Source organism: Emiliania huxleyi (genome assembly GCF_000372725.1).
Source record: "Emiliania huxleyi CCMP1516 chromosome Unknown EMIHUscaffold_147, whole genome shotgun sequence".
NCBI lineage: Eukaryota > Haptophyta > Isochrysidales > Noelaerhabdaceae > Emiliania > Emiliania huxleyi.
The window spans coordinates 185,893-209,686 of record NW_005201123.1 but is presented as its reverse complement, the minus strand read 5'-3'; the positions used below and the strand labels follow the sequence as shown (position 1 = coordinate 209,686).

The 23,794-nt window shown below is 63.2% G+C and overlaps 5 protein-coding genes across 5 annotated transcripts; 3 read left to right on the top strand and 2 right to left on the bottom strand.

The window, feature by feature from the left end:
- Positions 1-6,416: 6,416 nt before the first annotated feature.
- Positions 6,417-7,203, top strand: EMIHUDRAFT_111195 (hypothetical protein; the record flags this gene model as incomplete). Its single annotated transcript, XM_005787029.1, has 3 exons — positions 6,417-6,657; positions 6,801-6,972; positions 7,116-7,203. The coding sequence occupies 3 exons, from the start codon at positions 6,417-6,419 to the stop codon at positions 7,201-7,203; spliced, it is 501 nt and encodes a 166-aa protein (XP_005787086.1).
- Positions 7,204-12,438: 5,235 nt separating this feature from the next.
- Positions 12,439-13,287, top strand: EMIHUDRAFT_111194 (hypothetical protein; the record flags this gene model as incomplete). The annotated part of the gene is made up of 1 exon (XM_005787028.1): positions 12,439-13,287. The coding sequence occupies one exon, from the start codon at positions 12,439-12,441 to the stop codon at positions 13,285-13,287; it is 849 nt and encodes a 282-aa protein (XP_005787085.1).
- A 4,523-nt stretch (positions 13,288-17,810) lies between these two features.
- EMIHUDRAFT_455548 (hypothetical protein) lies at positions 17,811-19,032 on the top strand. The gene is made up of 3 exons (XM_005787027.1): positions 17,811-18,286; positions 18,425-18,607; positions 18,676-19,032. The coding sequence occupies exons 1-3, from the start codon at positions 17,834-17,836 to the stop codon at positions 18,964-18,966; spliced, it is 927 nt and encodes a 308-aa protein (XP_005787084.1). The 5' UTR covers positions 17,811-17,833; the 3' UTR covers positions 18,967-19,032.
- A 310-nt stretch (positions 19,033-19,342) lies between these two features.
- Rab1c (ras-related protein) lies at positions 19,343-20,743 on the bottom strand (the record flags this gene model as incomplete). Its single annotated transcript, XM_005787051.1, has 11 exons — positions 19,343-19,478; positions 19,545-19,600; positions 19,686-19,742; positions 19,847-19,906; positions 19,973-20,028; positions 20,095-20,136; positions 20,213-20,248; positions 20,318-20,353; positions 20,426-20,454; positions 20,581-20,624; positions 20,690-20,743. The coding sequence occupies 11 exons, from the start codon at positions 20,741-20,743 to the stop codon at positions 19,343-19,345; spliced, it is 606 nt and encodes a 201-aa protein (XP_005787108.1).
- A 486-nt stretch (positions 20,744-21,229) lies between these two features.
- Positions 21,230-21,739, bottom strand: EMIHUDRAFT_228419 (hypothetical protein; the record flags this gene model as incomplete). The annotated part of the gene is made up of 1 exon (XM_005787026.1): positions 21,230-21,739. One exon carries the CDS (start codon positions 21,737-21,739, stop codon positions 21,230-21,232), a length of 510 nt encoding a protein of 169 aa, XP_005787083.1.
- Positions 21,740-23,794: the final 2,055 nt, after the last annotated feature.

Below are 23,794 nucleotides of genomic sequence, written 5' to 3'. Positions count from 1 at the left end.
GAAATGTGTACAAAGCTGAAGTGCCTCGTCTGATTCAGAGCGCGATGCTTGTCGAGGACTACAGCATGCCGCGTACTCAGCCATGCGCTCGACAGCAGCGGCGGCTCATTTGTCGACGGAATTTGGGGGCCGGTGCCGTTCCCGACGCCGTTTGCTCCGCCATTGCTGATGACGGCCAGCGCCAGCGGCTTTGGCGTGACGTCGATCACTGCTGGCGTCGAACGTGGCGAGAGTGCGGCGCCGGCTGAAGACGCAAAGCTCTCCTTCTCTTTGTTCATCTCTGCGTCCTTGCGGTCATCGGGGATTACACGAGTGGAGTCATCACCGTTTGCCTCTAATGCCCAGAGGACACACGAGACGACGCCAGAACCGCTTTTTGATGGACGCCTGGTCGCACCCACCGGCTTGAACCAGCACTGCTGGGAGGCAGCCAAGTACGTCGCGACTCCGCAGCTCGGCCTTTCGGAGCAGAGGGCGCAGCAAGCCTCCTTTGACGCCACCCCTGTGGCGTGCGCCCGGCCTCCCCCGCCCCTGTCGTAGTCAACGCCGGCCTCGAAGCGGCAGCTGCCATTGCGTTGAGCTAGGGCATCGTCTGGAGAGAAGCGAGGACTGGCGGTGGCGGCTTGATCCTGGCTGGCAGTCTCGAGTGCCATTGCTGCGTGCGCCACCGGCCTGATTGTGACGTTGATGTGGCGGTGGATGATCAAGCGGTGTGGCGAGAGGGGGGCTGATTCTCCGGTCGGTCGGCCCAGCGCGCTTACGGCCGCCTGCCCACCGCCAGCTGCACCAAAGGCAACGAGCAAACTCGCCGCCATTGCATGTGACACAAACATAGGAGTTGGACAACGGGCTGGGGGTGTGTGAATGAAGGTGTAAGCTGCCTATGTACGTACTTTCTCTCTCCCTATGTATGTGTGTGCCAGTATCGGACCTTCAAGACATGCGCTTTTGGCCGGTGGCCTCCTCGGACATGGTACCTCCGGTGAGATAGTGGCTGCCAGTTCGAGACTGTGGGGCCGATCGAACTTGATTTGTTCGGAGGAGGAATCCGGCCAGCACGGGTACAAAGAGGGGTACCCGCAGAATCCCCAGCTGCGGAAACGTAGTGTCGCTCAAGAGGTGCGATACTGCGGGGGAGTGTAAGGTGCCTATATGGGCTTCCAGTATCGGACCTTTATGCTTCAAGACATGCGCTTTTGGCCGGTGGCCTCCTCGGACAGAAGGGCATAACCATGGTTGCTGCAGACACAACGTGAGATGGCGGAGCAGGCACAACGTGAGATGGCGAAGCTGGAGGAGGAGCGTGCGCGGCGCGAGCAGCACCAGCGGGCCGGCGGCGGAACAAAAGACCCCACCGCACGCGTGAAGAGCGCGAAGACGCAGCCTCCGAGTAGTTATGGAGCCCCCTCTCGCTTAATGCTACATCATGAGACTCCCATCTGCGGCGGCCAGCGTCGTCGCGCAAGTAGGTCGCCGCATCGCGCGCCTCCTCCAACCACTGCGGCCCACAAGCGTAGGGGGCGCAGAGCGAAGGGGGCAGCGCGCCCTCCAGCGCGAGCACGTAGTCCTTAAAGTAGCTCGCCAGCAGTTGCGGGTCAGCACTCGGGGGAGATGCAGCCGCTGGCGAGAAGGTGGGCGCCGAGCTGCACCTGCGACCCCAAGGCACGAAGGCAGGGGCCGAGCATGCCGGAGATGTAGGCGACCACGGTCCACGGCGCGTCCCCCTCAACCTCCAGGGCGGAAAGCGGGGTGCAAGCCAGCGGGGCGAGGCATGGCGCGAGGGCCGCGCGAGCAGCCGCCGCCGGCCTCGCCGCAGGCGCCGCGGCGCTGGCTCGGCGAGTCGCCCCGCGCTGCGCATGAGCAGCATCCCCCGCCAGCGCGGCCGCGGCGGCGAGGCCCCCCACCGGGAGGAGATCGGGCTCCTTCACCTCCAATGCCGCTGGCGACAGATTAAGGCTGTCGATAGCCAGCTGTAGTCCAGCCGTGGAGGAGAAGGGGGCCGCGTCGAGGAGCCCGCACGTGAGCAGCTCGTTCTCAGACGAAAGCGAGCCCACGCGCGGTCCCGGTAAGGGCGAGATTCAGCGGGCAAACCATCGGAGCGGGAGAGTCGGCGGGGGGCGCCGAGAGGCGCAGCGCGCAGCCGCCGGCCGAAGTCGGGGGGCCGGGGGGGGGGGGGGGGGGCCCCTGGGGGGCCCCCCCCGGGGGGGGGGGGGCCAAAAAACCCCCCCCGAGGGGGGGGGAAAACCCCCCTTAAACCACGCTACCAGCGCTTGGTCACATCGGCCCCGGAGGTCAGATCCTTCTCCTCTGTTGATGACAAGACTTGTCTACTGGCTGGAGCCGAGCAGGAGGGCCCAGCGCGGCGCACAACCCCTGGTCAACTCAGGGTCCACACCCCGGCTTTACGGCCATACAGCGGGTCACGGTCCAGTCACCGCCCCCCCCCCCCCCGCCCCCCTAAACGCGACGAGAATCCTCGAGGTCCAGCTCCACAAACGTTCTGCGCCACTCGCGCAGCAGCGGCGTCCACACCTACGCGCACAGACAGGACGCGTGGCCGGGGTGCCGCCATTGAGCAGTGCGAACGGGCGTCCATTTGGCACCGCGACTAGCGCGCGCATGTCCTCTACCGCCGCCTGGACGTCCGCGTCGCTCTCGCTGGCGGCGAGCCGCGCGAGAAAAGCCTGCCGCGGCAGCATGCCGCGCGGGAGGCCTGCGGGTCGACACCCCCGTCTCACGGTGTGCCGGGGGCCTGTGGCGGCGCGCCGAGTGCCGCGCCGAGGCGATAGACGCGCCGCAGCGTCCATCCATGGTACGGCTCGAGCTCCTTGGCGTATGCCGCGAGGCAGGCGCGGCGAGGCGCTGCCGCGTCCCGCTTCGCGCTCGCGGCGACGGAGGCGAAGAGCGCCTACACAGCGGAGGCGAGCTGTGCGGACCGGCTTCGCGGGGGAGGAGGTTGCGCGGTGTCAATCGGAAGGTGGTGGAGTTGGCCAGAGACGAGGTGGCTGGGGAAGAGCGCCGCGTTGAAAGCAATCGAGCGGCGGATCCAGAGCAGCCCCATGGCGGCGCTCGGGTCCTTGAGCAGCCCCCCCCTCCCGTGCGCCCCAGACGCGGCTTCCGCCTCGAGCAGCGCCCGCATGGTCACGGGGCCAGCCCACCGGCCGCGCCGGTGAGCGTCGCGCGCCGTGCGCACCGCGCGCAAGTTCGCCTCGAAATAACGCGCCGGTGCCGCCATTGCACCGCCCATCGCGAGCTGCAGGGCGAGGAAATCTGCGCGATACCGGGGCGGGTGGGCGGCTGGCACGGACGGGCATGGGAAAGATGAGAGCGCGCCATCGCAAGCGCGGAGCAGCTGCTCGAGGTCAATGTCGCGCGCCTTTGGCGAGAAGGGCACGGGGGCTCGCAGGCACGGGGCAAAGGCGTGCGCCACCGGCTCGAGCCTCGACGGATGCTGCTGCCCCCCAGCGCTGCGTAGCTGGAAGCTGCGCCTAGGGCGCCTCCGGCCTTTGGTGGCCTCCTCGGGCGCAGCGCGCGGGCCGATGGAGGCGGTGCAGCTCAGGGCGAGCCCGATGGCCACGACGACGGCGAGCGATGTTCGCGGGAGGGGGGCGGACGGCATACATGTCACACTTGATTTTTCATGAACACTTAGCGTTTTTCGGGCAAGGCGTCTATTCGATGCTCTGCACGTTAGCTGTCCGGGAGGCGTCCGAAAGGCACCTCCCGGACATCAAATGGGGCCGCCTGGTGGCCTCCGAGCGCCAGCCGAAGCAACCCTCGTCGTGCCCCGACACCCCCCCGACTCACGCCCGATCGATGCGGCCATCTTTCTTGGAAACAGCAGGCATGAGGCATCTCCAGCTCCGGGCCGGCACGGACCCCCGGCCGGGGCCGACACCCCATGCGTCCGTGGGGGGGGGGGGGTACATACACAGCGTCAGTATAACGAGTCGACACTCCCTGGAGCCACCCTTCAGCCTATGAAGGCTATGGGTGCCTCCCTTCTCCCTGAGCATCAGGGAGCAGGTAGGGAGCACTGGGAACCGAAGTGGGCCGAGTTTGGCGACATCGGCCGTCAGGGTCCAACTACCTCGGCCCGCCGGGCTCCGACTCGGCACAACATCGCGGATCTTCACACCGGGGCATATCTCGGTGAGAAACTTGGGCATCTTACGTAACCTTTTGTGGACGAGAGCGTTTGATGAAGGTTTGATTGGTTTTCCGGTTTCGTTAGCAGCAGTTTCTGAGAGCGTCCCAAAACGGGCCGTCCGGACGCACGGGGTGTCGGCCCCGGGGGTCCGTGCCGGCCCGGAGATCTCCAGGGGAGATGGCGACGCACGAACACAAGGGGAACACAACGGCACCTTGGGGAAATTCTTTTCCATAGAAATGAACAAAAATCCGAACATTTCTAACTCGCACTCGTTCTTGGATACATTTCAGATTATCCGGTTTTTGAGATTCGCCTCGCAGATTACCCGGCCAACGATATTTTCCTGCTTAGCGCGATTTCCGTCAAACCAGTTTACCCAGTCTCCCACAATTCGTGTTTCAGCTTACCCGGTCGCTAAAATTTGTCATGTCAGATTACCCGGTCGGCCAAATTTCTCGTCCAGATTACCCGGCAACGATATTTTCAGATATTTTCCTGCTCAGCAGCAATTTCATCAAAAAACTGAGAAACCAGTTTACCCAGTCTCCCACAATTCACGTTTCAGCTTACCCGGCCGCTAACTTTTCTCATCTCAGATTACCCGGTCGGCCAAATTTCTCGTCCAGATTACCCGGCGGCTAACTTTTCTCTTTGAGATTACCCGGGCGCGCAAATTTCTCGTTTCAGCTTACCCGGACGCGAGCGTGCACCTCGATCCTCGTCCAGAGAACGAGCACTCGCCGGTGCCGCATTCGTCGCTGTGCTTCTTTAGCAGGCGGTGGACTGTCGGCTGCGAGGACGGTCGCATTTGCGCGAGGCGAGGCGAGCATTACTGCGCGTTGCATGCGCCATGACTCGCGCAAGCGCGTGCGGGAGCTCCTGGCTGAGCGTTGAGTCCAGGCGAGTTGCGCTGGCCACGATCGCTGCGCCAAGCCGAGCTGACGCGCCGAGGCGCCGGCCAGTCGCAGCCGCGAGGCATGCCACAGCAGCAGAGGCATCTGCCACCCATTGGGCGGGCAGACAGAAGGCCAGGGCAGCACTGGCAAGTGCAACGCGCCTCATGTCGGAGAGCGACCGTGCCTCCTTCGCCGGGTAATATGGTATATGGTGTAGAGTTTGTTGTAGAGATTTCACGTTGTAGAGCGCCTCTACATCGCTCTACAACGCACGCAGTTCGTCACGCGGTGGATGTAGAGCTCTACAGCTCTACATTGCTCTACAGCGCTCCAGAGCGCTCTACATCTCTACAGCTCTACAGCGCTCTCACTCTACATCCTCTATCTACACCCTCCCTCACCTCGAAGAGTGCGCTAGGCTGCTCTCCACGGCCACCCTCGCTGGTTCCCCTTCCACCGCGCTGAGGGCCCGGTCCACTTGATCGATCAGCGCCGCCGCTGCGTACGTGTACGCGTGTTCCATTCCCATCCCTCCTCTCTCCTTCACATCGTATATTTGTAGTCGTGGGATTCCTACCGAGTACCCTTTTGCGTTTAGGGCGCTCGCCCTCACTTGTTCGATGCTCTGGCAGTCTTCCTATGTGATGACCGTGGACCGGCCGTAGTAGCCGATTACAGCCAGATACAACAATTCTTTTTGGCCGTGGTTTGACATGACTCCCTCCCCGACCCCGAAGCCTGCCACTCCGCCCGAGCCTGATGGGGCGCGTCGAACCGAGCCGCGAGAGAACTCCCCAGGCTGCTCGAACCGCCAGCCCGACGACACTTTGGCGGGCGCATCCAGCAAGCCACCAACGCCGCCGCCGCCGCCGCCGCCGCCGCCGCCGAGTGACGAGGCGCCCGAGTGGCCTCCTTGACTAGCACTCCACGCCCCGCGCGCCCCAGCGTCGCCACGCCGGCCGTCTCATGGCCGGCTGTCCCACGGCCATGCACTCCAGAGCGGCACTCCGCGTCTGATCAGGTGGCAGCGGGCGATGACGCGGCGACGTTGGAGCTGGTGTGGCAGCTTCAGCAGGAGGAGGAGGCGCGGCAGCGAGAGCGGGAAGAGGGGGAGGCGCGCCTCGCCTCAATCCCCGCCGCGGATGACGACGCCGAGTCCATCGCCCTCGCGATTCGGCTGCAACAGCAGGAGCGACGCACCAGCTAGTAGCCACGTGCAGCGCGCCCGCCCGCCCACGCAGTTGCGATGCCTCTCTCCCTCCCTCCGACACTTGGAGGTGAGCCCAACAGCGCCGCAACGCACACCCGCCCGCGCCCGCCCGCCAACCGGCTCTGTGACATCGGCCGAGGGCGGACACGGGGCTTATATGCACCGGAGCGCGCACACATGGTGTACATCTTGCTGCGCCTCGATTCTGCAGGAGGATGATGAGGCGCTGCGCGCGGCGCTCGGGCCGGCGGGCGCGGCGCTGCTCGCCAACGAGGGCGAGGGCGACGACGAGCGCGAGGGCGCCGTCTCCCCGTCGCAGTACTCTTACGAGACGCTCGTGCGCTTGGGCGCGTCTCCCCCGCACACACTCCCCCCATACCACACGCCCCACTCGCCCAGTGCAAGCCACACTGTGAGCGCACACACCCCCCGCGCCCACCCCACCCACACGCTACGCATGCGCGCGCATGAGCAGAGCCGTGGAGCTTCGAGCCGTCCGTGTGCCTTGAGGCCCGCGAATAGCGCACCTGCGCGTGTACAGGCGAGGCGCTTGGTGAGGTGTCTCGAGGGGCGAGCGCGAATGCGGTGGGGTCGCTGCGGACGTTGAGCTTGTGCGAGGCGCGGGCCGACAGCGGGGTGCGGCTCGGCGAGAAGTGCTCGATTTGCTGCATGGAGTGGGAGGAGGGCGACTCGCTGCGCGTGCTGCCGTGCGGGTGAACCTGTTCCTCTTTGCTCCCTCCCTCGCTCTCCCGCCCGCCCGCCTCTCTCGCTCTCTCGCTCTGACTCTTCCCGTCCCGCGCCGAGGCGGAGAGAGAGAAGTAGGTCCACCGAGCTCGGTCCCACGCCGCCCGGTTAGGCACGCCGAGCACGTGGAGTGCTTGGGCGAGTGGCTCAAGCGCTCGAAGGCGTGTCCGCTGTGCGCCAAAGAGATTCCAGCCGAGTGACGGTTTTGGCCGTGCCGCCAGTGAGGCCGAGCGTGGCGCGGGGGTCAAGCGGAGCTTGCGGAGATATCGGCGGCGGGCGATTTGCGGCGCTCGTCGCCGTCGCTCCGCGCAAATTGGCGCCGGCGGGGGAAGGGGGGCAGACGACACTGGCCAGTGCACGTGCGGAGCTCATGCTCGTCTCGATGGTGGCCAACGGGGGATTGCAGGGTCCGAAGGGGGTGGGAGCAAGCGCTTTTACAAGCGCATATCAGTTCTACATCGGCTCCAAGGAGGGAGGCGCACTTGGCCAATTCTGCTCACGCCACAATCTCCGGGGGGGGGGGGGGGGGAATTCAGAACCCCTCGAGGCCCAGCTGTTTGGTACCCGGGTAAAGAAATTATATTCTTTGGTGCTAAATAAATCAGTAACCAGCGAGGCTCCGCGCTCCGGCGGGGCCTCCCGCTACCATCCAAACCCGAGTACAAAGCGCGCCTCCTGCGATACGGGGTGTGGACCCTGAGTTGACCACAGGGGTTGTGCGCTGGGCCCTCCTGCTCGGCTTTAAGCCAGTAGACAAGTCTTGTAATCAACAGAGTAGAAGGATCTGACCTCGGGGCCGATGTGACCAAGCGCTGGTAGCGTGGTTTAGCCTCACACCCATGGTCTCACAGTGTGCCGGCAGTCGCCGAGCAGTGTCGCTCACACAAGCCGCAGCACAAGTGACTGAGGGCCAGTGAGGGCGAGCCCATCGCTGTGACAGCTGTGGCAGCCGCACAGTAGGCTGTGCCAACTGTGCAGAGTGTGTGAGCAGCAGAGGAGCTGCTCTCCAGGCTTCTGTCGCAAAGAGCTGCATGCCACCGAAAGCGCTGTCGAGGTTCGCCGAGCGCGGCGAAATCGGGGGACACCGTCACCGACGAGCGCGTCGGAGTATTCACTCCGGACAAAGACGGGGACACAGCGGACGGTGCGGGGTGTGTCCCCGTCATAGCGGCGAGGCGCGGGACCGTCTGTGGCGAAGTGGGTCGCGTCCCCCGATTTCCTCAACTCACGGTCCGCGCCCTCTAGAGCCGGGCCCACAGCGTCCTAATCTAAAATCTCAGGATTGAGGATTGAGCCTTCGCTTTATTAGTGAGGCCAAAGTGAGTTTATGGATGTGTGAGAACGGTACGCGACACGAGGAGGCACGCGCACCGACTCGTCGGCGACTCTGCTGCACGCCGTTTCAGAATTTTTCTCAGCGTGAGCGAGACGTGGAAGAGTGCCACCGTCGGGTAGGACGGGTCGGCCCGGCGCATCGGAGTAGCCATCGTGGTCGCGGCGAGCAGCGCCGGCCACTCCGGCGCCGCGTCGGCAACATGGGAGCATGTCCACCGCCACTTCGCGGTCGTAGCGCTGTTTGTCGCCCAAAACGCCGCCTATCCCTCTGGCGGGCCAAAGATCGCCTCGCATGTCGATTTTGACTCGACGGGCGCATGGAGGCATCACGTCTCCATGCGCCCGTCAAGTCGGAGGCAGTCTGCGGCGACCACAGCGCTCACCGCAGGGATCGGCGAGCTTTCAGAGTGATTGCGCGAAATCCCACAGCGCGGGGCAGGTGTGATCTGTGATCTGTGAGGGTCCGCCCGCAGGCGCATTTTCAGTGTGATCTGTGATCTGTAAGGGTCCGCCCGCGTGATTAGATCACTACCGCCGTAACGCAAGAGCACTGCGACGGATCGGGCTCATGCTAGCATCCACCTCGCGGGCCGACGTTCTGGCCCAGCGAGGCTGCTGCGGAGCACTCGCGGGCCGACTTTCTGGCCCAGCGAGGCCGCTGCGGGACACACCGGCGGCTCGGTTCGCTCCTCAACGCAAACTCGGTCGAGCAAGAAGTCAGGTGTGTGTGTGTAGAGGCGGCGCGGCACGGTAAGGGTCGGCGGTATGAGGGCTGGGCGGGGCAGGGCAGGGCGGCGGCGAGCGGCGAGCGTTGGGCGGCACTGATGAAATTCTGCAAAAACCCTGGCCCCTGCGGTGCCCCTACCTACCTACCTACCTACCTACCTACCCTACTTATGGGAAACTAAAAAAGAAATCACTGGATGGGTGAACGTGGGGTATTACCTTCTCTTGAACAAGTTATTTAGCGACACCCCCCTACCGCCGCCCAGTACGTGCTCCGCAGCTGAGCCCACGCACCCCACAGCAGCTCAGGGACACAATTAGCTCGCATACGAGTGCTGGTACGCACAGCTCGACGCGTACTCGAATGCTGCCACTGTCATTCTAGCCGGCGAGCGGCGGCGTCACAGCGTCGACTCTCGCATCGCGATGAGACGCACTGCTTGCCCAGACGCGCGCCTTGGCGCGCTCCTGTGGTGCAGGAGGAAGGCCAGCGGTCGTGCTGCGCAGGCCCGGCCGTCTGGCTGAAGGGAGCAGCAGCTGGCGCTCAACAGCAGCGCTGGCGAGCGGCGCAGCCACACCACACTCCCGCCAAGCCACGTGTCATTTCCCGCCAAGATTTGGCGCCAAAATGGCACTTTAGTGTCCACCTAGCCACGTGGTCGCGGCCTGAAGCTCCAAGCTTCTGGGAGTGAGGTCCCACATCACAGGGCTCCATTTGGCTCAGTTGGAGGCACCGTCGAATCGTTCGCCGATGTCCGAAACCGGGGTGTCCCTAAATAACTTGTTCAAGAGAAGGTATACTCGCAGCGTGTCGCAACTACCGGGTATGAATGAAGAAGCCGAAAAAGACGCTGCGGGCGAGCCAGCCAGCTGCCGGCTCGCACGGCAGCCTCTTCCTCTCGACCAGCCTCAACTTCCATACAGTCAACATTTTGTCGCTGCGTGCTCGTGGCGAGCTGTGGCGGCGGTCGAAGTTGGCCCAGATTCGACGACGAGCGCCGGACGATAGTACCGCCTCTGTTCGCCCTGTGCATGTCAGGCCAGGCTGCAGCAGGGCACTACCAACGTGCTGCCCTGTTGCAGCCTGACTTTGCCCACTGTGCACAGTCGCCAGAGCACCACCACCGCCCGGCATCGTGTCACGGCGAGCTCCTTCTGCGCCCGCTCGCGAGGCTCTCGCGCTGGCACACTTTGGCCATCTGCTGCTCGCGTTCGGCGAGCTCATCTCCGCACTCCTGCCACGGTGCCGTCACCACACACCTTCTGGCCGGCCTGAGCCGCGCGGGGTCGCCGGCGGGGGCAACGCGTCGACCTCTCTCTCTGGTGCACCACGGGCCGCGACGGCTGCTGGCAGCAGGCACGAAGAGGCAGTGTGCCGGCACAGTCGAGCCGGAGCATCGGGTTCTTGATGCTTATGGGGTCAAGTCTGATCTTATGCGGCCTAATATGCAATAATAATGCTATGCTCTCACCCAGCCTTTTGAGATATGATCCCTCAAAGTCGAATTTTCGTTTACTGTGGTGACCATAAGTAGGGAAGTAGCGTCTGTCCTGTTTGCGTTTCTTCAGGGTGGGGGCCACCTCGAACCCCTAGCCAGGGCGAGCGGAGGGTGCCCCGGATTCATCTATCCGTCGGGCCCCGGTACATTCATTAGAACTGATCACTTTGCGCAGCAGCCGTCCCTTCGCCGACTGGACGGCAGTGCGCTGCGCTGTCGCTCTGTCGAGCACGCTCTCGTGCTTCGTTGTGACCCACCCTGTCCCACCCGTGTGTGATCAGTGTCTACGGAGGGAGTGTCTTTGGCTCACGCCAGGCAGGGCGCTCGTTGCTCCTCCGTCTCTTTGTATCTTCCATACTGCGTGCGTTTATCAGAAGACGTGCCCACCCACCCCGCGCCCCCGGAGCCCGAAAACGGGGCGACGCGAGCTCGCGAGGCCGAGTTTTGCTCGAAATCACACCACATAGTTTGCCAACAATACACCTAGAGAGAGAACACCTAAAACACCACATAGTGGTTGCCCCTTCCTAGCAGGGGCTAAAATGCCGGCGAGTTTGCTCCTCGTTGAGGCAGCTTTGTGTTTGCCCGGCCGCCGTCCCGGCGACCGGCTCAGGTCTTTGAATGGCGGCGAATTTGCTTGTTGCTTTGAGTGCTGCTGGCGGTGGCGGCTGGCGTGAGCAGGCGACTTCAAGCGCACTGGGCCGACCGACCGGAGAATCAGCCCCCCTCTCGCCACACCGCTTGATCATCCACCGCCACATCAACGTCACAATCAGGCCGGTGGCGCACACAGCAGCGGCACTCGAGACTGCCAGCCAGGATCAAGCCGCCACCGCCAGTCCTCGCTTCTCTCCAGACGATGCCCTAGCTCAACGCAATGGCAGCTGCCGCTTCGAGGCCGGCGTCGACTACGACAGGGGCGGAGGAGGCCGGGCACGAGCCATCGGGGTGGCGTCAAAGGAGGCTTGCTGCGCCCTCTGCTCCGAAAGGCCGAGCTGCGGAGTCGCGACGTACTTGGCTGCCTCCCAGCAGTGCTGGTTCAAGCCGGTGGGTGCGACCAGGCGTCCATCAAAAAGCGGTTCTGGCGTCGTCTCGTGTGTCCTCTGGGCATTAGAGGCAAACGGTGATGACTCCACTCGTGTAATCCCCGATGACCGCAAGGACGCAGAGATGAACAAAGAGAAGGAGAGCCTGCCCTTTGCGTCTTCAGCCGGCGCCGCACTTTCGCCACACCGCCTGCGCATCCACCGCCACATCAACGTCACAATCAGGCCGGTGGCGCACGCAGCAGTGGCACTCGAGACTGCCAGCCAGGATCAAGCCGCCACCGCCAGTCCTCGCTTCTCTCCAGACGATGCCCTAGCTCAACGGAATGGCAGCTGCCGCTTCGAGGCCGGCGTCGACTACGACAGGGGCGGACGAGGCCGGGCGCATGCCACAGGGGTGGCGTCAAAGGAGGCTTGCTGCGCCCTCTGCAAGGAGAGGCCGAGCTGCGGTGTCGCGACGTACTTGGCTGCCTCCCAGCAGTGCTGGTTCAAGCCTTTGGATGCGACCAGGCGTCCATCACAGAGCAATGCGGGCGTGGTCTCCTGCATTCCTCATGTGGGGGTCGCCAACGCCACCGCCGCCACCATGCTCTTGCCTCCGTCTCCGCCGTCAAGGCTGGGTCACATCCCCCTACCACCGCCACCGACTGTGCGGCAGTCAGCCGCCACCCCTCAGCCGGACAACCCTCCGTCACCGACGGAAGTGGACCTCCTTCTTCGTCCGATCGCTACCTCCCCTCCACCCCTGAGCATCGTTCGGTCCTGCACCGCCGCTCCTGCACCTCTTACCAAATGGAGGAGCGAGTTCACGACCGGGAAAGCCGTAGAGATGTCATCCGAGCTCTTTTTCTCCAAGACGCTGTCCGCGATCCCTTCCGACGAGAATGCTTCCATCGTTATCTTCGACAACTGCCCTTACTCGAGGCATATTACGAAGAAAACGCGTGACCCTTTTGGCGCTGCGCGCAGGACGATCGAAGGGCTCGGAAGAAATGTGGCGCGTCTGGTAATTCAGGGAAAAGGGTGCGTCCTGTTAGCTCTGCATCCTAACTCCTACCCGACAATACACTCTGGTGCGGCGAGGTACTGCACCGCGCTGGTAGAGGACAAGACGATCAGCGGGAACGACAGGGACATTGTCGTCCCCGCGGGGGCGATTGACTATGGGATCGGAACAAAGAACCGACGGTGCACACTCACGTACTTCGGGAACGCGGATCGTAGTTTGTCCGCCGAATTCCAGAACATCCGCTCACGCGTCAAGAGTGCGATGCTCCGCCTGACCACCTTTCCCGACGCGTGCGTCGTCTCCACCAGTGAGAGGAGAGAGTACGTGCGAGGGATCTCGGACAGCAAGTTCTGCTTCGCTTTGCCTGGCGACACGATGGGCGGAGAGAAGCTGGCACTCGCCGTGATGCAGGGGTGCGTCCCCGTTATAGAGCACTACAGCTGGAGGCACCAGCCCTTTTTCGACTTCCTGAATTACTCCCGCTTCGCGGTCCGGATGCCCAAGGCGTGGGACGCCGAGGAGCTGCTCACCCGGCTGCGAGCATCGGATTGGAAGCAGTACCAGCGCAACCTGAGGATGGCTCGTCACTGGTTTGACTACACGAGGCATTCCGAGGCAGTGTCCCCGTACACGCTGATATGGACACAGGTCAGTGAGATCTGGGCGTGAGAAACCACGCAAAATCCTCGCGAGTCCATCGGCGGCCGACAGGAACTTCTTCTTGTGTCAAACACCCATACCCATACGTGTGTAGGAGCCGCTCTCGATGACCATCCATACACCCAGTCTCTCTCTCTCTCTCTCTCTCTCTCTCTCTCTCTCTCTCTCTCTCTCTCTCTCTCACCCAGTCCAACCGTTTATTTTCACAGCCCGAACATTTATTTTCTTCAGAGGGGTTCGCGCTGCGCCCCCCGAGCAACACTCGCTTCGAAGGCTACAACCGCGGCAATGTTTGCGGTCAGCGCGCTCGGACACCCGGAAGCGTTGGAGCCGACGGCGCCACAGAGATCTACGACGTCGTCTGCCGTGTGTATGCCGAATACTATGGCGAGCCGAGACTGCATCTGCCAAGAAGATCGCTTCGCTCGCCGAGCTGGCGATCGAGATAATCACATGGAGCTCCGTGGCGCGTGGGCGGGCTCTGCTCGAAGAGCTGAAGAGGCTGTGGACGGGTCCGGCGACTTCGAGACCGCCTTCGCAGCGTACGCAGCGAACGCGGAGCGCAAGAGCGTGAGGCGCCTACAGGTATTGGCCCCTGGCTCTTGGGCGGGCGCCCTCAAACCCTATAGGGTTGCGTTCGTCCGCGCGCGGCCCCAATGCCGGGCTCTGCGCCGAGTATTTCGGGCGCCGAGAGTGGCCTGGCCCCGGGCCCACCCCCGGAGGCCGATGGCGACATGCACCGCGACTCATTCTGCCTCCTGGAGGCTGCTCTCGGACGTTCAAGCGGCGCCAGCCAGCGGCTCGGCCGCGCATCCTTCACACACGCCGCCACGACCGGAATGAGAGGGCCCAGTGTCGAGTCATGGTGCGAGCTGCATGTGAGGGGCGGCTGTGGACACAGCAGGCCCACCAGACGGGCGTCAAAAGGCTCGGCGTTGCCGTCGGGGTGCTGTCGTGGGGAAAGCCCGAGACAGCTGCAGAGGATCCGAGTGCAGTGGCGAGCCAGAGGCTACTTGGGTCACCAAGTCGTGGACCTTGCCCATTCTGAGCAGGGCTGTGCTTTGGTGGGGTTGTGCTTGAGCATGTGTGAAGTGGGAGTGCGTGCCGGCGGTGTCTGTGGCTGAAACGGGCGTGTGTGAGGCTGCAGAGCCGTGGTATGAGCCAGAGTGAGCTTCATCACCCAAGATAAGTGCGGTTTGGGACAGCTCAGGCCTGCTACTGATGGGCCTGGGCAAGGAGAGCGACAGAGAAGGCGAGGTGGTGAGCTGGGAAGCCGCTTCGTCGGCACCTGGACGTGTCGCGATGAACTGCCGAAAAGCACTATTTGTGCGGCTATTGCTCAAAATTGTGGGAGAGAAGGCCTACATATTATGACTGCATCCATGCACCTGGTGCATGAGGGCTGTGAGTCGGGACATTTCACGGTCGGTGGCGTCGATAATGACCACCGGAAAGCCCTCGCAATCGCCTCGGATGGGGTCCACCGGGGCCAATCTCGAGCCCTCGGTCGGGTCGGTCCGTGGCATCACGAGCCGGTGTGAGCTTAAAGACCCCAGATAAGTGCGGTTTGGGACACCTCAGGCCTTACACTGATGAGCACGGGCCAGGAGAGCGACAGAGAAGGCGAGGTGGAGATTCCGCGCGGTGTGACCTTGTCGTCGAGCCCGCCTTCCCTCCGCCGCGGCGCCGGTGCGCCCAACGCGCCTGAGAGACGAGCCTTTCCACCCAGCCCGATACCAGTCTGAGGGCGATCCCGCGCCGAGGGCGACCCCCCCCCCCCCCCCCCTCGCCCGCGGAGCACCCGACACGAGCGGCGAACGTGGCCCTCGAGCCAGCCCCCGTGGCACCCGACACGACACTGGCCCTCGCGCCCCGACACGGTACAATGACCCGGCAAGCCGGTGAGTACTGGGACACGGCGATCCGTGTGAGGGCAGTCCCTCGCCGAGGGCGATCCCTCGGCCCCTCCCCCCACCCTCGCCCGCGGCCGTCCCGCCCCCTGCCACCGCCCGAGGCCGAGCGTGGCGCGGGGGTCAAGCGGAGCTTGCGGAGATAGCGGCGGCGGGCGATTTGCGGCGCTCGTCGCCGTCTCCGCAAATTGGCGCCGGCGGGGGAGGGGGGGCAGACGACACTGGCCAGGTGCACGTGCGGAGCTCATGCTCGTCTCGATAGTGGCCAATGGGGGATTGCAGGGTCCGAAGGGGGTGGGGAAGGCGCACATCGGCTCCAGGGAGGGAGGCGCACTTGGCCTTTTCTGCTCACACCACATGCTCCGCGGCGGGGGAGGGGGGGGGGGGGGGGATTCAGAACCCCTTGAGCAGCTGTTTCGTACCCGGGTAAAAGAAAGTCTTTGAAAATACCTGTGTTGGTGCTTGGTGCCAATAAATAAAGAAGCATCTCCAGGAGAGATGGGAGACGCACGAACACAGGGGCACAGCGCGACAAGAACCGAATTCTTTTGTCGCGCGGGCCCCCAACACCTCCCGAGCCAATCGTGTGCAGCGTGTGTGTGCGTGTGGGCCCCCACCTTGCCTGACGCGCGCTCTGTGGAGCGGCAGAGCGCGCGTCTCTGGCACAGACGGAGCAGCGACCGCGCCAGCGGTCGCTGCTCCGCCCCTCCGTCGCGCGCGCCGCGCGCGCGCTGCGCCGCTGCCGCCGCGCCCCCCTCGCCGTCTGTTTCCCGCCGTGTGGTGTGCGGCGCACGCGCACCGCAGCGCACACGGCAGCCTCCCCACCCCCCTACCCACCGTTTGGGGGGGGGGGGGGGCGACTGGCGACTGGCGACGGCAAAAATGCAAGCCCCGCCCCTGGCCACTGTCGGCTCCTAGAAGGGGTCTTTTCATCCTCGCAGCGCAAATAGATCGCAGCGCACTCGCCATCTGTGAGCCGCTAGCGCAGCGCGAACTCGCCGTCTGAGCCTAGGGGCTACTAGGGCCTAGCGCAGCGCGAACTCGCTCTGAGCCTAGCGCAGCGCGAACTCGCTCTGAGCCTAGCGCAGCGGCCTCGGAAAACACCATTTTGGCTCGCCAACAAGCCCTCCGCGCCCCCACACCGTTGGGCTCTAGCTTTTTATTTTCTCGGGCCGCTGGGTTCGGACTTTCTGCGGGGAATGGTATGGTACCCTCGCGCAACCCACCTCGAGACCATACCCCCCGCCTGCTGACAGACCCAGCCTCCCGGAGACCGGGGATGGGCGGTCAGGACCATACCCCCCCACCCTTTGGGCCGCGCCTACCATACCATACCCCGGAAAAAGTTGGAACCCTGGCCAACGGGGGATTGCAGGGTCCGAAGGGGGTGGGGAAGGCTCACATCGGCTCCAGGGAGGGAGGCGCACTTGGCCTTTTCTGCTCACACCACATGCTCGGCGGCGGGGGGGGGGGGGGGGGGGATTCAGAACCCCTTGAGGGCGTTTCGGGTAAAAGAGAAAGCGGATACAAAACAAGAACGCAACGCACTCTCTCACATGACAAGCGTAAAAGAAAGTCTTTGGTTACCTGTGGTTGGGAGAGAGAGATTTTTAGCAATACCAAACAACTCTAACACTCACACGTAATGTTGTTGTTTTTGTGGTTGGTGCTTGGTGCCGATAAAGAAGCATCTCCAGGAGAGATGTGAGACGCACGAATAAATAAATAAATAAATAAAACCGACACACCAAAGTGTGTGTGTGTGTGTGTGTGTGTGTGTGTGTCACTCACTCACTCACGACACACCAAACCAGGGGTGGGAGAAGGACAGGGTCCCCACGAAAAAGAAAGAAAACGGACAACCCAAGGGAGGGATGGGAGGACGGCACGCCGCCAGCACACAGAAAGAAAAGAAAGAAAACAGACAGCCCAAGGGAGGGATGGGAGGACGGCACGCCGCCACCACACAGGGATTTTAAGGAGAGGAGTGTGATGCGCTAGCCGTCGCCCACCCTAGGGAGTCTGCCTCTTCCTATCTCTTTTCGCAGTCTCTCGCCGATTCTCGCTGCAACCTTCATGCCACCTCGCGGCCGTCCCACTCTCGTCGTTCTCTCCCTTGTCACTTCCTCCTCTGTCGCGTCGTTCTCTTCTGCCTCGTCCTGCGCCGCCGCCGCCTGCCGTTCCCTTGTTCTCTCGGCTTCTTTCGCCTTTCGGCGCAGCTCCGCCCTCCTTGCTGCATATCCTGGCCCCTCGAGTCTATCGAGCTCCCCTCGCGCAAGGACCACATTTCTGACTCCCACTCCGATCATTTGCCTCCAAGTCATGTTGTTGCTCAGGTCCACTCTCTCTTCGAACACTCGTGCCTCTACGGATGATGCCGGCGCTGGGGTCCCCTTCGGATGCATCGTGACATCTGACAACTGAATTTCCACTGGTTCGTCCTCCTCGGAGTCATCTTCCCCGTCCTCCTTCCGTTCGGCTCTTCGCTCGGTACGTTCGGTGTGGCTCACCCTCCATGCCGTGAACAGGCGCTTTATCCACCCTATATTCTTCTCTCGTTCCTCTGCCCGTGCCTTGGCCAGCACACAGGGATTTTAAAGGTCCGCACACGAATTCTTTTTGTCGAACTGGCGGGCTGAAGCCGCATGGTGTCCACCACCGCGTCGCTGGCGCTCTCCTGCCTGGCCTTTGTCGTCGCTCCGGCGGTGATTCTCTTTGCACTCTCCTTCGCAACACTGCACACCGTCGAGTACGGACTCGATTTCAACGCCATCACGATGACGCTCGACAGCAAGACGTGGGACCAGGCGGGCCTCAAGTTCCTCGGCTTTGGGCACACCTTCATAAAGTTCCCACGCGTCATCCAGACCATCGAGTTCACGCCCAGTCGCCGCGGGCTCCTGCACACGCGGACAGCAGACGGACTCCCGCTCACGCTCGGCCTCAGTTTCCAGTTTCGGTATCTGCCCGCGCGCCTTTACCAGCTGTACCTAGACTACCAGGGGGAGGAGGAGCTCGTGTACGTCAACAACGCACGCGCCGTCATCTCCAACACCGCCTGCAACTTCTCGGCGTACACATTTTTCAACGACAAGCAGGCCGGCGCACCCCAAAATATGGCTCCCAAAATATACACACATATGGCTGGCTGCTCCCTTTGCGCGTCCACACTGCCCGAGGGCGCCGCCACGTTCACATTGCCCCCCCCCCCCCCCCCCTTCCCCGCTCCTTCGAAGGGCATCGCGGCGGCCATGCAGAAAGAGCTCAACCGCAAGTTTGGGGACTCTCTCGGCGCCTACGTCGAGGCGCTGCAGATCTCGAACGTGGAGCTTCCCGACGTCTTTCAAGAGGCCATCGTCACATCCATCTCGACGAAGCAGAACATCACGCGCAGCCAGCGCTACCTGGAAAATATGCAGGTGAGCACTGACCGGGTGGTTCGACCCGTATCACGGTCTCTACAGCTCCATTCTCTCCCCGCCCGTAGGTCACTTTCGCGCAGCGGGTGATGGTTGCCGAGCAGGAGCTGACGCAAACCGTCGCGATCGCCAACGGGACGGCAAAGTCGCGGCTCGAGGCGGCCGCAGCTTCCGCGACTATCACGGCGCAGACGGTGAGCGCCGAGATGGTTGCTTTCCTCAACCTCTCGCAGGCGCTTGGCATGACCCCGAGCCAGACCCTCGACTACCTGTGGTGGGACGAGCTTGAGGCTGGCAAGGACACGGCGAAGGACTTCCTCGTCGGCATCAACCCAGCGGCTTTCGTCAACCAGAAGTGAGCAGCGTCAGACTGTTCGAGCCGCCGAACGTACCGTCTCAACGTGGTGTGAAAAAAAAGTATAAAAACCGCCGTTTTAGAGCCGTACGAATTGTAAATAACTAATCATAAGTCGGCGGGGGGCATCGCCATCGGCCATCGCGCACTCCGCACACGCCATCTCCTCAGGAGGGGGAGGGTATTTTTGTACTCTCCTCCTACTCTCATCTTAAATACGAACAAACACCACTGTCGCACAATGGAACAATGTGCTGTGTGGCGCTACTGTATGTAACGAGTGCCGTAAAGAGCGCATTGTTTTCGCACAAAGTGCACTGGTCCCCGTGTGCCCCGACGCGCGAGCCATGTAGCAGTCCTCCCGCTGGGCTCAAAGTATGTCAACAGCAGCCGGCTGACGGGTTGGGCCTGCCCCCTCCCAGCTTGACAGGCGCTGCCGGCGCGCCGAGCTTTGGGTTTGAAGAGACGCTCGCCTTGATCTCGGATGCCATCTTGAGGAATGCGAGCTCGACGTTGCTGATCCACACGGGGTGGCTGCTCAGAGATGGGAAGGGGAGGGAATGGGACACAACGCGATACCACCTCGCGCTCTTTGCCGACGTCTCGAGGAAGGGCATTGCCAGCGACTCGGCAAACTCCTGCTCTCACGGGAGACGGGCTTAGCAACCGCAGAGGAGACATCACCGCCGTTGGCGAGAAGGGGGCAAAGGGCGGCGCGATCGCCTTTGCCGCGGCTGTCTCCACCTTGCGCTGGCTGACGAGGTCGGTCTTGTTGCCCACCTGCGATTCGGGCATGGATTCTGCCAAGCGATTGGAAGGAATGGAGTGGTACGTGGGGGTCTGCCACGCAATCTCGGCGCGGCGGGTGCGAGAAGGGCGGTCACCAGCAACTTTTTGACGCCCTCGCTCGCATACCGGTCGATCTCGTGCAGCCACTGCTTCACCTACCCGCACGGACGCGCCAAGAGGTCTCGATGTGAAATCCGTCCAGTGCGAACGCCGCGTCTCACGTTGAAGAAGGAGTCGGCATCCGTCACGTCGTAGACAACGATGATGCCGTGCGCGCCTAGTAAGGGGAGGATGCGTCGCGCGGGCGGTTTGTTCTCTTGCAGGTCCCGCACTCCGTCCGCACCGCGGTAGTAGGAAGAGGTGATAGTTCGAAAGCGCTCTTGCCCTGCACAGTGGGAATATCGAGGGGGTTAGTGGTAGCGCGAGGGCCGCCGCCGACTGAGATTTGCGCAGGCGCGAGCCTGCTGTGTCCCAGATCTGCAGCTTGACCGTCTTGCCTGCGAGCGACAGCGTCGCCAGGTGTGGGGAGGCGCACAGAAGGGGCGTTTTCCGGGCGGCGCGGGCGCCGTCGATCCCAATGGTCCGGATTTTGAAGTCGACGCCTGCCGTTGAAGCGCAGGTGTAGTGAGGGAAGTGGGGTGTGGGCTGCGGCGCGCGGAACAGAACGAGGCGACCGATGGTTGAGATGTAGCTCTCCGTGTACCTGCCACCGCAGCAGCGCGCTGTTAGCGTGCGGCGACAAGCCACGCAATGTCTTGACAGTTGACTGCGACTGCAAATCCTACTTTCCGCTCACAGGCTAGGGTGGGCGGTGCGTGTGGCGGCGCACGAGTCGTCGGCAAAGCGAAGGAGAAGGCACGACTTGCCAACGCCCTGACGTGCGGGGGGCCAAGCCTCAGCAGAGGCCCGCGGGAAGGCGCGGGAGCGGCATGCGGTACCGAGTCGCCGATCAGCAGCAACTTGAAGAGGAAGTCGTACTCTGCGACGGCCATGGCGACGGGTCGGACAGCCGCGGTCTCGGCGATACGCCGGGCGACGCCGGTGCGCGCTGGATGCGCGGCGCGGATGGCCAAAAAAAATAAATGAGGTGGGAAGAGGCAAGCGGCGTGGCGTGGAGCGGTTGTGCATCCCTCCGGGGGCCCATCTGCGCCGGGGAGGCGTTGTTGGAGGCTAGGACGCAAGCGTCCGTCGCCCTTTTCAAACTCGGGGCCCACTCCGCTACGCTCCGACCCGAATTTGGAGGGCCTGAAAGTTTAAGGTGTTGCTGCGCAAAAGGGGTCGGACACAGGGCGCAGCTCATGCTAAGAGCTAGAAGAGGAGATAGAGAGAACAACCACCCTGTCCCGTTATTGCGTACACCAACACCACAAAACGCTCTCTCTCTCCTGTCCTCACTCAGGGGGGTCACAACTACCAAGTCCCTCGACTAGCTGCCACAGGGCGCAGCTGCCACAGGGCGCAGCTGGAGACGCTCTCCCTCAATCGGCATCCACCCCCACCCGCTCCAGCCCCACTTCTGCTGCCGAGAGAGCTGAATCGAAGCAAGCGAGCCATTGCATCTTGGCGTGCTCCTGGAGCGCGGCTTTCTGCTTGGCGGCCACGAGCACGGCGGAGTCGGCGTCGTAGCGCGCATCGTTCCCGCTCATCGCCCATTCCTCCCACGTGACGTGTGTCCGCCGCGATTCGATGTCGCCACCTTCATCGCCAACGAGGACTCCCCCGACTGCAGGGGGGCTCCGGCGCGGGGAGGGACTCCGCCTGCTGCGCTGGCCGACTGCGCCCTCCTCCTCCATGGGCTCGATCCGATTCCGCAGCGTGTCGTCCCCAGCGGCGGTGCTGCGCGGGAGGTGGCCGCGGGCACGCTGGGCTCGATCAGCGGCTTTCTCGAAAGCACGGATGTGGCGGGCTTCTTGGCCTTTTATCTTAGAATTCTTGGCTTCAATTTTACGAATGTCTTGGCACCAGCTGAAGGCTTGCCCGGCGCACATCACGCAGTTCGTGCACGGTATTCGGATTTTGCTATTTGCTCGTGTGGGGGTATATCGCAGATTTGTCAATGGTACCGCGTCTGCGACGCGGGCGCCTTGCGGGTAGAGCCCTTAGCCACCCTTTATATCTTGCTTGCGCGGTCAAAAGGAGATTCTGCTACTCGAGTAGGGAAACCCGGAGCGCAGAGCTAACCCTCGGGGACCCGTGTTTACTTTACAGCCCTTTCCCTGCGAACGCGCACCCCCCTCCCTAGGGGTCAGGGCTCTCTAGCCCGTAGCCCGAGATCCCGATCATCCGGCCCGCTGGGTGCGCTTCTTAGACAACCCCGTCTCCGCGGCGGACGCTCGAGGCCCAGGCCTCGAGTGTCAGCAGTGCTTTGGGAGCTTTTACGACGAGTTTGGCGTGGAGCCGTGGCTGTGGCGCCGGGCGTTGCGTGAGGGCCAAGGACCGGCACGCCCCCCTCTTTGGGCCATTCCCTTGTCCAAAGTTCGAGTGATAGCCAAAGATACACTTGACTATACATTTCAAAGATACACCTTTATAACATCCCACCGGTGTATCTTCGAAGTGTATCTTCGAGTGTATCTTGAGTGTATCTCAGCGCCGTCTCTTGCAGGCCCCGCAATGCCCCCCATTGCAGCGGGCGGGCGGGGGGGCGGGGTGAGGGCGGGGCGGGCTGGCAATGCAAGCGCCTGTACAGGCTGTGCTGCTAGCTCCGCCACGCTTGTCATCTCGAGCTCTGTGATGCGCCAGAGGTCCATTGCCTCCTCCAGAGGTCCATTGCCTCCTCGCGCCCACGTAGGCTCGCTCGAGATGGCTCACAAGCCTTGACCAAGAGGCCTCGAAGGTGGCTATCAAGCCTCGAGGGCGGGGCGAGGGCGGGGGCGGCGGGCTGGCAATGCGAGCGCCTGTACAGGCTGTGCTGCTCGCTCCGCCACGCTTGTCATCTCGAGCTCTGTGATGCGCCAGAGGTCCATTGCCTCCTCGCGCCCACGTAGGCTCGCTCGAGATGGCTCACAAGCCTGGACCAAGAGGGGAGCTGTTTCTCTGGGCGCCACGTTGCATGCTGTCGTGCACGTGGCGTGCCCAATAGAGGTCTGCCCATGTGGGCCGGCCTCTTCCTTGCCGCACCAGTACGTTCCTGCGCTACCTGCAATTGGCATTGCGGCGGCATGCGGCGGCATTGTGGCGGAACACTGACTGGGTGCGGCGGCACGTCGGCTCGAGTCTCGAGAAGGCCCATCGCCGACGATGTGATGCGCCTGCCCCGCTGGCCTGGGAGCAGGGCTCACGCGAGATTGCGCAAGACTCGGACGATGGGGTTGGAGCAAGCGTCCCAAAGCTGCGAGCCGACGGCCGCGCTCTTTCGGCGCAGAGTCAGTAATTTGGATCGCGTATTTTGGGTGTTGCTTGCTGTCCACCTCTCCTCACGTTGAAGGATAACCTACATAGCCGCTGCGCGGCTATCTCCGACAAGCGGGCCGCCACGATGACACAACCCACAGGAATAAATACGGGGTCTGGACCGTGAGTTGACCAGGGGTTGTGCGCCGGGCCCTCCTGCTCGGCTCCAGCGAGTAGACAAGTGTTGTCATCAACAGAGTAGAAGAATCTGACCTCGGGGCCGATGTGACCAAGCGCTGGTAGCGTGGTTTTACCTGACACCCATGGTCTCACAGTGTGCCGGCAGTCGCCGAGCAGTGTCGCTCACACAAGCCGCAGCACAAGTGACTGAGGGCCAGTGAGGGCGAGCCCATCGCTGTCACAGCTGTGGCAGCCGGCCAGCCGCACGCACAGTGGGCTGTGCCATCTGTGCAGAGCGTGTACGCAGCAGACACCGTGCGGCTGGAACTTGGTCCGCCTTTCCCATGCATGGGTCTGGACGGCCGCGCGAGAGGTAGAGGTGCAGAGGTGCGCACCTCTGCGCGACCCGGCGGACCAGAGGTCGAGAGGTGCGCACCTCTCGACCTCTCACCTCTCCGCCCACGCCCGCCGCCCGCGCTGCCCGCAGGCGCGATGTTTTGTGATCCCCTGTGTGAAAACAAAAAGTGTGG